General features: G+C 38.1%; 1 protein-coding gene across 1 annotated transcript; it reads right to left on the minus strand.

Annotated features, from left to right (window-relative positions):
• Nucleotides 1–9,729: 9,729 nt before the first annotated feature.
• Nucleotides 9,730–12,981, minus strand: LOC110706257 (UPF0503 protein At3g09070, chloroplastic-like). Its single transcript, XM_021884154.1, has one exon. The coding sequence runs from the start codon at nt 12,182–12,184 to the stop codon at nt 10,004–10,006; it is 2,181 nt and encodes a 726-aa protein (XP_021739846.1). The 5' UTR covers nt 12,185–12,981; the 3' UTR covers nt 9,730–10,003.
• Between the last annotated feature and the right edge of the window lie 1,365 nt (nt 12,982–14,346).

Below are 14,346 nucleotides of genomic sequence, written 5' to 3' on the forward strand. Positions count from 1 at the left end.
GGCATTTCGATCACTTGACCTCATTGAATAATTAGCTTTCTTAATTAGTTTTGAACCCTCTATTGGAATAATACATTTGTTCGAAGGACACTATTCCTTCTATTTACAATAATAGTTGAGTCTTTATAGATTTTAAAACTATAATTAAAAGTAAGAGTATCAAGCCACCCTTGGCCTAGTGGAAAGGAGAGCACCTTTCCAACAGGAGGAATCCCCACTAGTGACAATTTGAGGGATGAGATTCCCTTACTTCTCCCCCCCCCCCCCCCGCCCTCCTAAATTGTCTAGCTCACTAACCCAAGTGGGGTTTAACCGTGAGGGGTTCCGATCCAATAGAGCCCTTCATCTTACCTACCAAAAAATAAATTAGTAAATAAATAAAAATAATAGAAAGAGCTTTTATGCATGAAAATAAATTGTTCTTGCTAAGACTTGTAGGATGTCATTCTCAATGTCTTTAATGTATATGATTCCATGAAATAGGTATAATTAAATGTTAGGGAAGTCACTTGTTGATCTGAATAAACTCTTAGTATATTGTATTAGGAATCATTCGTCCTGTAGAACATTTATTAGTTTGATTGAGGGAAGAGGGATTGTCCTTATGCATTGATTCGTATTAGTGGGGATATTTATTCCTAGATGTCTTTAATTCTTGATCTATTCCTAATTATTTCCTTGCTAGGATCTAGTTTAGTATAACTTCACATATTTCATTAGTTACATGCTTAGCTTAATTTCAAATCAATTTAATTAGTTTAAATCAGCTAGTCTCTTGGAATTCGATACTTGTTTGCACGACTATATGTAGTTAGTAAGTCTAATCATTCATTATTTTTGTTCGGTACAACAGGCCTACCAATTTTATTCTTTGATTTATCTTATTAATTTTATTTTGAATAAGATTAAACTTATTATTTAGTTTAATTGCATTAATTAGTTTAGTATTTTTAATTATTTTAATTGGTTACTTGCATAGTAATTGATTGACTTCGATATTGGTTAAACTATATTATCTTGGGATCTGACCCCTACTTGCCCGGCTATATAGTTACTGACTTTAATCTTAAGGGTGTCACCGATGATAGATCCCCTCAACCCCCTTATTTGTATTGTCAAGCAGATCACGATGTTTGTAACCCCAATTCTGTTTTAGTTCTTGTTTTAGTATGGTTAAGAGAGTTAAACACTTTGCTTCAGTTGGGAGCTAGCCTCCTTTTTGGACCGTTGTAAAAAAAAAAAAAAATTATTGCCTTTATTATATTTATTTTTAATAGGTTTACGACACGCTTGTAAAACTATTACGAAACGAGGGGAATACTAGGAAAATAAAATAAAAGAGGGTATGCACAAAATAAAACTTTATGTAATTTCCGGAATGCTTAGAAAACATTAAGTATCGCCGTTAATGATTAGTTACAAATTACTTTCAATAGTAAAAAGGCCAAAGGTGATCTTGCCAGTAAATGATTAAGGATCCTACGCTACTCCGACAATCATTACACAAATTGTGGGTTTTCACATGCCTAAATTGATAAGGGGACGGCTGAGTAAAAAAAAGAGCGTGATTTATCATGGAAAAATTATATTAACAGGGGAACAAAGCATTAACACTCCAAAGTGTGTGACCGTTGACGAATTAAGCCTTGTTATGTTTCATCTCATACAATACATACATTTTCCCACTAATCAGCCTCTATCTCTTTTTGGATTTCTCTTCAACATTTTAAGTTCAGTTCAAATTGTTTCATTAATCGGATACCTCTACCGAACTTTTCAGTTCAGTTTAGATCGTTACATTCCAATTTGATTTAGTTCATTTTAGTTCAATTATTATTATTATTATTATTATTATTATTATTACTCAAAAACAGACAAAGTCATACAATCTACAAAATAATTAGTGGGAAGCCGAGATACAATCTGGGCCCCCACTCCTCTACCTATAGCAAATCCTATCCTAGTGAAGATATGAGCAGCAGCACGCGCCCCAATGTCTTGAGTTTTCGAGAACTTATGCATCCGCTTCAGCAATGCAACCGCCTCCTTCTCTAATTCCCCAAGTGAAGAGAAAGAGAAAGAAAAGAATCCATATCCAATTGTCCGACAACTGGATTCGTACTTAACCTGCTTCCGATGAGCCGCATCATCCACAACCCGTCCAGGAACAAAGTCAGATAACCCAGACTGTGTCAAAGGGGAAGACCTTGTCAAGTCAACACAAACATCGCGACCACGATCCCAAGAATAAAGTAACACATTTGCATATTTGAGGGCCCCGTCGTTCCCTCTAGACAACCCAATGTCAACCTCCTTCCTAGCTGAAATCCCAGATCAATAACAAACATCAACAAGGGTATCCCGAACAACATTATGCCGATGTTTAATACCCACCACACCAGCACATGACACCGCGTGATCACCAAAAATATACCCAGTAAAAACCCTTGATTTAGCAGAGCACAACGTCGAGATAGAGAACAATGGAACACCCAAACAGTAGCATAACACACATCGGAAAGTCTTTGCGTTCATCGTCTGACCCAACCCTGAAATAGGAACCGCCCGAAGCGAAGAAGAGGTGTGATCTCCCTGCTGCGATTTCCACAATGCTGGTTGTCGAGGAGATAAAGAATAAGCGAATTCTGCAGAAGCGGTAACCTTTGTGAAATATATATCTGCCAATTTCTTCATCAGTTTAGGGGCAGCGACCTCACTAGGATTACTCAAAATGTCAGACTCCACCGTTCTATTAAATAGACTCAAAGCATCCTCAAAGGCTCGACCAAAGCCAACAACGCCAGCATGCCGTAGAAGCTTTGTCTGCAACCCAGCAGACTGTAACCGAGAGCCAAGAAAAGCATAATGACGAACATCACCTACGGAATAAACACCAAGCCCGCTAAACGCAAATGGTAAGGTGGCAAGCCGCCACTGCCAATCGCTAAACCCAGGCCCTGAAGCAGTAACGATACGCTCCAAGGAAGATCGAAGAGCCTCGTCGAATGTGTGCTGAGCCAGTTCAAAAGTACTAGGAGGACAAGTACACAATGCAAAGTAGAGTTTAGAAACTCCGGTACATGCCCTAAGCAGCAACAGCTCGCACTGAGGATCATTGAGCTTAGCAACCCTATCCATAAGCGCAATGGTCTTGGTCTCTCTCTGCATCACAAGCTCACGTCTAAAACCGGAATCAGAACTAACGGGACCACCAAGCAACTTAATACCACGCGAAGGTCGAGCAATATTAGGCAGAAAGACACCCACAAGCTTGTTTTGAGGATCTTCTGAAGGCCAGAAAACTTCAGTTTTTTCCACGTTGAGATGTAACCCAAAACGAGGCCCTTCCTCCATAATCAATTGCAGAACCTTCCCGACCACCAACGTGTCACCAATTATAGTGCCATCATCCAAATACCAGGCTTGATGACATACATCTAAAGTGTCTCTGATTTTACACACCAGGGGTTGTAAAACCAAAGCAAAAAGTAGAGGACCAAGGGGATAACCTTGCTGCACCCCCTGAGACAACCACAAGGTTTGGTCCCCATAATACAATCGGGCTGGATTAGAATAGCATAATTCAACCCATCGCAAAATGACCGGACAATGACGACGAACTTCATGTAACAGGACCGTACGATCAACTAGATTGAAGGCATTTTGAAAATCCACCAATAACATAGAAAGACCAACATCAAAACCACGGTCATCAATCAACCGATTCACAGCATGAAGAATTGCCTCACCACCTGAAGAAACCCCAACACCAAATTGAAGACCATCAAAGTAACTTTCCAAAGACTGGCCAACCATAACAGCACCCACCTTCGAAACTAGACGCCGCCAACATTACCCACAACTATAGGACGAATACCAACACCGGGCTTGACAAGTGGCATAAGAGGAGCACTAGCAATATACTTTCCCGGTTCCGTAGGACATCTTTCAGCTAGAAAGAGATTAACCACCTCCAAAATAGAGTCAACTAACTCATCTGATATAGCCACAACAGCACCACTCAAGCAATCCATAAGATGCTGAGCACGTAAACCGTCCCTGCCACATGATGTGCCACGTGGAAAACTCTTAATCCGATCCAAAACAACAGCAGAATTAGTAACGAGATGAAGGTGATTAACAGGTATATCAGGCAAGGATGGAGCTGGTGAAGTAGGGTGTTTAGACCGTAAATCTGCGAGAGTGGCCTCATTATAAGGAGCAACGCCTGAAGAAGAAAGTACCCGGACTACAGCGGTGTAATAGCCATCACAAATCATCCTACGACACTGCTTGATATTACGCTCCTCCAAATCAAGGCCCTGATCATCAACCACTGACAAAGTAGGAGAATCCTCTGCCAGAGTATCCCTCACAAATTGCAAATTACCACCTGGTGCACTCCAAGAACAAATAGCATGGGAAATACTTTCTTCTTGATGCCGACGTTTTACCGAAGACCTAGACTCAGAGCTGCTCCGCGGGCGAAAGGTTTTAAGGGTACAAAGAGGTAACACTAACAAAGAGACCCAGCTAGAAATGTCATTAGGATTAGAGATCACCTTATCAAGAGCACCTTTCAGAACCCGAGAAAACCCCAAACAACACTTGGGAGGAATATACTTCACAGTACGAAACCCCTTAGAGAATAAACAATCAAGAAGAGCCACATCAAAACCAAAATGTTGATCTTGCACTAAACCACCCATGTGTCCAAGCCGAGCTGGAGAAAAGGGGCTTGCGGCTTGGAGAAACCATGAAGCACAAAATAAACAATACCATCTCCTTCATCCGAGGGTGACACAATCTCACCCGTAATATGACGACACTTAGTACAATGCGTATGCGTTTTGTAGAAAACTCCACATATACAAATCCCCATACACGAAAAAATAACTTCGGCCTCATTATAAACAACCAAATTAGAAGTAAGAGAATGTCGTGTGATATCACGCGCACCAATACAATAATGACGATCAGAAAGATGCTTGACAAGAGAACTTCTAGTAAGGCCATTTCCACTTTCATCTTGACAACCACTAAGACCCACAAATAGACAATGAAATTTCACTACGGCAGTAGACATAGCTACACACAACCACCAAAACTACAGCAAAAACCAGCCGCATGAAACACCAATAAGACCAAGACACAAAAACCAGCAAACTGCCCAAAGGCTAACACACTAGAAAACCTGCTCCCTGAAAACAGCACCCAATTGCACCAAAATTACAACCAAAACTTTAACAAAAATACACCCAAAATCCTTGATAAATAGCAGAAATAAACGCCTAAAAAACACCCCCAAAATACGTCTAAAATTAACACGTAACGTCGCCGAAAACAATAGAAGAAAGCGGCTGAAAAAGAACACAAACGTTACCAGAGAATTTACCTCACCGTTGCCTGAAACAACGCTGCCGAACCTCGAGAAACTGAATAGACGCTGGCAGAAAATCAACCATAAAATAGCTTGAAAACCCGAGCAGAAACCTGCCTATAAATCGACCAGAATATCGGCCTGAAACTCACCCAAAACAGCCCAAAACACGACCACAAAACGCTTGAAAACAACCCAAAAATGAAGCCAATATGTCCAGACAAATCGTCGCCAGAAAACCACCGGAAAGAAGCCTGAAAGCCGCCGATAAAACGCCTTAAAAACGTACTTCAAGACTGCACCAAAAAGCCCAATACCACTTGAATTTCGCCTAGAAACTGCACCCAAATCACCTAAAAATCACCTGACCTAAAAGCATAACCACCGAGTACCTGATCACGCCAAAAAAGCTGCCTGAATCGCCGGAAAATTGACGTGGAACCCTACCCAACCCTGCCCTATTCGCCCTAAACGAGAGAAAACGTATGAAATTATTATTATTATTATTATTATTATTATTATTATTATATCTCAAAAACAGACAAATTCATACAATTTACAATAAATTAATGGGAAGCCAAGATACAATCTGGGCCCCCACTCCTCTAGCTATAGCAAATCTTATCCTAGTGAAGATATGAGCAGCAGCACGTGCCCCAATGTCTATAGTGTTCGAGAAATTCTGGATCCGCTTTAGGAATGCAACCGCCTCCTTCTCTAATTCCTCAAAAGAAGAGAAAGAGAAAGGAAGGAAGTCATATCTAATTGCCCGACAACTAGATTCGTACTTTACCAGTTTCCGATGAGCCGCATCAACCACAACACGTGCAGGAACAAAATCAGATAACCCAAACTGCGTCAAAGGAGAAGACCATGTCAAGTCAACACATACATCATAACCACGATCCCAAAAATAAAGTAACACATCTACAGGTCTGAGGGCCCCGTCGTTCCCTCCAGACAATCCAATGTCAACCTCCTTCTAGCTGAAATCCCAGATCGATAACAAACATCAACAAGGGTATGCCGAACAACATTATGCCGATATTTAATACCCACCACACCAGCACACGACACCGCGTGATCACCGAAAATTTCCCCTGTAAAAACTCTTGAACAAAATATGAAAGAATAATAACGCTATGCCACACGCTAAAATTTATTAATAATTTTTATTATTGATATCATCATCATCATCATCATTATTATTACTACTACTACTGCTGCTGCTGCTGTTGGTGCTGCTGCTGGTGGTGTTGCTGGTGCTGCTGCTATTATTATTATTATTATTATTATTATTATTATTATTATTATTATTATTATGATTAATAATAATTTTTTCATTATTAAATATCATTTATTAGTTAAATAGTTTAATACTAAATAATAATGTTATGCGTGGTGTCAATTATTATTATTATTATTATTATTATTATTATTATTATTATTATTATTGATAGCATTATTTTAAATAATTTTATATTTTTATTAATTATTTTTATTATTGTTATCATTATAGTAATTATGATGATGATCAAATGTGGTTACCTTGATAGATAAGGGGTAGGTTACTCATAGTACAAAGTATAATCTTCTATACAATATATTAAAAGGCATTTTCAAATAAGTTTAAGTGTCATGTGGCACTCTACTTATTTAATCGAGTTTTTTCACTTTATGTTTAGAAATATGGTTCTTACAAGATTTGAACCCATAATGACCATAACCTTAAATTTAAAGATCTAACATGTTAGCCACTAAGTTATTACCATACTACATGACATTTGATTAAAACTAAATATTGAATAATATTTTTATCACAGAAATAATGCAAAAAAACTCAAGGCATCACTCATGCCTAAAAACTAGTTGAAAGACATGATAAATCGAAAAAATATAAATTTTAACCAAAATATTTTTTTTGTAATAACTACAGTACTTCGAACGAGTATAAGTTATCTTTTTTAAAGCAGTGAGTGAAGTCTAGTTCTAGATGCCCATCGGTTAAAGAGCCCTCTTTAGTCTTTATCTCTTTTCTTCTTTTTATTTTTTGCTCTTTATTTCTTTTTATCCAACCCATGAAAGAGCATGTTTTTGAGTTGTTTCTTCCTACTTTTTGACTTTTAAGGCAAAATTTTCTGGTTGATCACTAAGCCTTTTCTTTTTCATTTTATTATATTTTTTTTTTTTTTACCACAAGGAAAAAAAGGATAATGAAATGATCTCAAAATATATTCATTCAGCTTAAGACAATCAAGTATTTTGATTTCCCAATAGGCTAAAGCAGCACTCATTTAGGATTTAATCATTGCCGTTTTGCTTAGTTTGATCCCATTTTTCCCACGGGATTTGGGCAATCAAGCGCTTTCCGTGTGAACATTATTCATCTATCCCCATTTAATTTTGGGGGTCAAAAGTTGCATACAAACTACTAATCCTATTACATTTTTAATTGAATAATCTAACCACTAATACATCCCACTTGAGTTATTCCGACTAAACAAAAGGGGTGTAGTTAGAAATATGGATAACATGAACTAGAAATTAATATATTTAGAATTAAATATTCTAGATACAAAATTATTCCACCAGGCATTTAACCAAAAATCACATTTTGTAATTTTATTACTTATGGTTAGATATGATTATTGTAGATTGACTCGGCTTAGATTTAGTTATTTTATTATTTATGGTTAGATATAACTATTGTAGATTAACTCCACCTAGATTTAGTTATCACGTTAAAAAGGAATTAAACACCAATGTTTTCAATTGGTAATATATGATAAGTTATTGTGGATTGACTTCTCCTAGATTTAGTTATCACGTTAATAAGGAATCCATGTGAGATTTGTCTCACCTAACCGGGAAGAGGAGGTAGTATGTGCTATGTGAAGGTGCAAAAAAAAAAAAAAAAAAAAAAAAAATAGGGTGTATTCCCTCCATATAGATTTTTGGGTGTTTTTTTATTTGCATCATTTATATGATGTATTTTTATTTTCCTTTTCCCTAAAATCTACTCAGAATATTTTATCAATTCTCTCTCTTCAATAGTACAAAAAAAACTACTGTCTCACATAATGTCTCTTCTATGATCCCCATTGTATTCTTATTGAAAGAAGTTAAGAAACTAATCAATTACTTACTTTACTTTCCAAATATAATATTCCATTAAATAAGTTCTCATCAAACACTTTGCAACATCAAGTAATGCAAATAAAAAGATAAGAGGGAGTAAAAGCTTTTGACGCTAAATTATTCCGTTGGAGCTTCAAGCAATAACATCTCAATTTTCTTTAGCAAACTCATAATTTCATTTAGTAAGATAAAATATATATGTGTGAATTGATATTTAAGATAAATTATTACAAATTGCGTTCGCCTTGATTTAGTTGTAACATTTATAGTTATTCCGTGATAAGGAAAGGAGTACCCATTTTTAATAATAAAACTAACAGAAACAACCAAAAATATATTCCCTCATGCTCATCATTTGGGAACCGCATAAGTGGTACTGGCCCCTGTATGTTATTATATGGTAAGGTCTTTGTACCAATATTTTTCTACAGACTCTTTTGCAGACACGGGTGTATTAGCTTCATCTATTATCACTGCCCTCTACCAACCTTCCATCCAAAACGCATACTTTAGAGTTTGATCAGAATCAATAAACATAATATGCTTCATTATATCATATTAGACACAGACTAACAACACTTTGACTCCCAACACATTTGTATGAAATTGAAATTATTATCGCAAAATATAGATTTCAACGAGATCTACAAAGCTATAATTACCAAACTAATGCATTACAAGATCAATTGTTCAGTATCAAACTAGAGACGAAATACTTGCAGATTATTTACCAATCACGATATAAACATTTGACTTATTCATCTACAATGCAGCTAACTCGAACATATAAAGAATGAGTACGTGTACACGACACAAGGTCAGCATGAGCTACATATAGGAATAGGTCAAGGTCACAAAGAATCTGAACAAAACTAAGATTCCGGCAAGGCTTCAAAACAAGCATTTGAAGCCACAGAGAACTGAAATTATGGAATATGGGAGCAGTGGTTAGCTTCTGACATGATCAGATTCAATTGATTTTACAGTAATTATTTAGAAGAATATAACTCAGGCAGACATTGTTTTGAGTAATCAATTGAGGAATGGAAGAACTTTTGTTGACATAATATAGGAGTGTATAATAACAGTGTCACAAAAGGACAGTGCAATCTGTCATGAACATCAGAGAATCTACCATAATTAATGGAATGAGCAGAAATTTCATCAAATAAGGTGGACAGAATTAAGCTTCTTCTGACGGATGCTTATTATAAGATTAATGATTCAGGAAGGAACTTTTCAGTTATCAATCCTGCTACTATGATTAATCAGGGAAATTAAACTACATTACTAAAGGAAAGAAAACAATGTAAAGGTTTTACTCATTGATCAGAGAATGCTGAATGTAAAACTTTAATGCAAGGGTACCTTTTATAATATCAACCACAAAGGAAACAGAGGTTTGGATCCAACGCTTGTACACAAATTCAAAATATTTAGACATTAATCAAAAGGAACATCAGATGAAACTGGAGAGATTCGGGTTTAATAGAATCGCAACACACTCCTTGCGAAGGAATGTGAATAAGCTGGCTTTGGTTTCCCTGAGCTGCCCCTTCTGCTGCCTCTCATTGGTGTCAAATAGAAACGTAACATCCCGTTATCAGTATGACTTGGAGAGTACCTTGCACTCCGATTCCTTTCTAATACAAACTCATCCTTTTTCTTTTTGTTGTGACTGTTGGAATCAATTATACCACCCTTCTTAATGCTTCCAATTGATGCTGCACCCCCTACGTTATACGAGTTCCTCCAACTGACACTGCTATTACTGCGAAACACATTTCTACTAAAACCAGCCCTTGGATCACCATGCCAAGACTCCGAGTACGATCGTTCCACCCCATTTGGTATTGACCTACTGTATCTATCATCATCCTCACCTTTGTTATTGCCTCGTCGATAAATCAAACCCCAAATGTTCCACGCCCTCCATCTACTAGACTTCTTTGATCCCTTTCTGTCGCAGGTGCTACCTATCACAGAGGCATTATCCCTAAATCCCATATCAAAGCTCTCAGAATAATCATCTCTAAGCGAATTAGAATTAGAATTCAACAAATCTAAGCCCCTAAAATCCCTATCACCACCAAAACCAGCAACAACTTTGGTTCCATTTAAATAGTCTGCACAAGGAGGGGAGATCTTGTTAGTGCAGTCATTCTTCATCTCATCCATTTCAGCAACAACAGCAGCCGCCGTCTTCCTAATAGAACTAGACCTATCAAGACTCTTCCTCCTCCGTGAGGACGAATCAGAGTAATAATCCTTCGTCTGAGAAGCTCCACCAGGGAAAGGGTCATCACCATTAATCGAAACAGAACTCCTCCTCGGTTCCTCTACCGGAATCTGAGTATCTTTCCTCAACACCGTTACTGGTGCATCCTCCACCACTGAAACCATAGGCGGTATCATCCTCGGGAAAGTCCTACCAGTCAAATAACCATCCCAAGAAGCCCTAGGCTCATCAAACGAACACCTGAGATCATCAAATGAAACTCTACCAGCATCAACGGAAAATCTCCCAGCAGTCGCGGCGTCAACAGAAAACCTCCCAGCATCAAGAGAAAACCTAGGATCAGTATCACAAGATCTCCTCCCAAACCCATAATCAGCAATTTCAGACTGAGTATCTCTGTAATTCCTCCCAGCATTGCCCTTTTTACCACTCACTTGAACAGTATGAGACCCACTCATATGCTTTTTAATTTTCTGATTATTGTTCTTCCTTGTCCAAGACCTCAATTTCTTACTAAAAACCGAGGCCGCAGACCAAAAACTACCGGCAATTTCCTTGAAATCTTTGCTACCCACCTTCTTATTTTGTGAATCTAGATCGATATGGTCTTTCATTGGCTTCAATTCCACCGTCTGCCCATGAAAATTTCCACCCAGCACCTGCTCCCCCGATGAGTAATCCCTCAAATTATTATCCACACTGTTGTTATTATTATTATTATTATTATTATTATTATTATTATTATTATTATTATTATTATTATTATTATTATTATTATTATCATAATCATCATTACACTCAACAATTTCCTCCTCAATAACCTGGATTTCATCCCCATTATCAATGCTTTCATGGAATTCCTCCTGTTCTTCTCCTTCTCCTTCCTCCTCGGCTACCACGTGATCTCCAACCTCCGCCTTCAATTCAATCACCGCGGATGAAGTCGAAGGCTCATTTATTACAGGATGATGCCCTTGGCCTTGTGTACCGCGCTTCCCATTCCCATTCCCATCATCCTGAGAGAAGAGAGAGAAAAGCGTACTCCTACCTCGAACGTCGCACGACTTACGCTGCGGCTCGAAAGCACCGGACAATCCGAGAAACCCTCCCTCGTTCTTTCCCCCGGAAAACGACTTAGTCCGTCGCAGCTCCGGTAAAAAAGAACTCGAACTCGGCCTACCTCGTAATGCGGGCCCACTATCGTTGCTAGATTTAAACAGTGATTTGAGTGCAGAAGAGGCGGATTTACGGCCAGTAGAGGCGGTTGCTGCGGATGATTTGTCTAACACCGCTAAACGCTCGCAAAGACAAGAGGGGCAGAACCCAGTGAACTGCTCATCGGGATGACGATCGCAACTGGTGGACTTCAGGTGGTGCTGCGGTGGTTGTGGCGGCGGCGGTAATTGCTCAGCCGTTACGGGATTCATGCCCGAATTAAATTCCCCTTCTCTCTCCCCTTTGTGATTCCACTATTGCATTTTTCAGAGAAAATCAAAGAAAAAAAGAGATGGTAGAGAAAGTAGGAGGTGGTGATATTGGGGTAGAGTGTTCCAACGGACAGTGAGAAAGAGAAAAGCAAAAAAAAAAAAAAGAGAAAAAAAAAACAAGGAAGGAGCAAAGCAACGGGAAGACGATGTAATTTAAATATTTTTATTTATTTGTCTACTCACACCTGGGGCGAAGGATTTTGAGTCCCGTCAAAAAAAAAATTAAAAAAAAAAAAAGTTTTTTTCTTTTTTTTTTTGGTTGGGAGGGTGAGATAGACAAATAGACAGACTTTATTTCCGTCAGCCTCGCAATTTGTCTGTATCGGTTTGCTTTTGGTTAAGGGTGTGCTTTAATTCTTTTACGGGAGTACGCGTAGTCGATTTAAGCATACTCTCTGATTACTCTCTCTCTCACTTGAAAATTGAAAAGGACGGATTCACTCTTTTGTTGCTCGTCATGTCCCTGTAACGGAACGGATCGTTTTGTGTGTTGATGTTTATTATACTTTCATTTGCTTTTTTCTGCTTCTTGATCGCCACGATGTGTGCGGTCCCTTAAATCAATCTGGGAATGAAATAGGTTCAAGGCTGTTTGGTTCATGCTCCATATTAAAAAAAAAAAAAAAAAGATACAAAAATTAAAAGGAATTTGTTTCATTATTTGTTGAAAATGGGGAATTTAAATCAATACCCTATATTTTTGTTTTGTTAACTAGATAGAAACAAATCTCACCCTCAGTAGTTTATTTTAACATGCACATTATGTAAAACAATTATAGGTGTCAATTCGGATAATCGGATGGAATTTGGCTCGACTCCGTTCAGGTCGGGTCTGTTCGGATCGGGTATATTCGGTTCAAAATTACCCTTGTAACCCGCCTCGGGTCGGAACGGGTCACGTTGGAGTCAGATCAAATTCAAATAAAGTTATGTCAAGTCTAGATCAGGTTTGAGTCGGTTTAACTTCAAATTGGTTCATATTCGGTTCGGATAAATTCGAATTGGGTTCAAAAACGGGTTTGACCGGGTTATTTTCGCGTTGATGAATTTGTATCAGGTTGGTTCCGGTTCAGTTGATTTTCGGTTCTGCTACATTTGATTTGAATACTAAGGTTGATTTAGTATTCAGTCAATTTTGATTTAAATACTTTTTGTGTTTGGCTAAATTTTGGTTGGATTGACCTAATATTTCCATATCGTGTCATTAATATATGTTTAATTTTTTTTTTAAAGGTAAAGAATAGGTTGGGTTTAAATTTATGGTGGGTTTGAAATAATGTCAAGTGAAAATCAGGTTGGGTTAACATTAGTTCGGATAAAAAATAAATCGGATAGAATCGGGTATTTGTCGGGTCAATTTCAGTCCGGATTCAGTTCAGGTCGGATCAAACTAGTTCGGTTTAAGTTCATATAGGGTCAAATCGGTATTGGGTCGAGTTCAAGTCGTGTTAAATCTGTTGGGTTTGCGCGGAAACAAAACTCGCATAATGGATCGCATGCATAATAATTATAACATAACAAAATAGCATGCAATTAAAGAAAGCATAAACACATAAAGAGAAATGAGAGAAAGAAGCTCACCCTTGACGAGTGCTTCGCTCGTAACTCGAGCTCGGACTTGGAAAACTTCAAGCCTCGCAAATGCAAGACCTCCAACGTCTTACACCCTCGAACACCGAACCGGCCCCTACCACATAGCTTAGACGGGGCTAGACCAAAATTGCTAGAGTTTTACGAACTTAAGGCTTTCTCACTCTTTGGGAGATTCCTTTTGAGTTCTACTCAAGTGAGTAATCCCATTACCCAAGATAGGTATTTATAGTGAAATTCTCCCAAGAGTTTCCATCAACTTTCCATGTAGGAGTCTTGGTGATATGAGAAAGTGAATGAATTAATTTAATTCTAAATTAAATTAAATGGTATAAGTAACAAGCAAATGACAAGTGACAATGCATGGGAGGGGTTATGTAAGGACCACTAGCCCTTCCCTTGGAGAGCAAGCAAAAGCCAACTCACCATGGTCAACAAGGGGAAGACCGACCACATGCCTTGGGCCTCAAGGCTCGCCTAGCTGGCGGCCTTGCCCTCGGCTGGGCCAGCTA

The sequence above is a fragment of the Chenopodium quinoa genome, unplaced genomic scaffold (genome assembly GCF_001683475.1).
Source record: "Chenopodium quinoa cultivar QQ74 unplaced genomic scaffold, ASM168347v1, whole genome shotgun sequence".
In the NCBI taxonomy this organism is placed as follows: Eukaryota; Viridiplantae; Streptophyta; class Magnoliopsida; order Caryophyllales; family Amaranthaceae; genus Chenopodium; species Chenopodium quinoa.

Coding starts and splice junctions, on each gene's coding strand:
- LOC110706257 (XM_021884154.1), bottom strand. CDS start 12,184: ATGAATCCCGTAACGGCTGAGCAATTACCGCCGCCGCCACAACCACCG.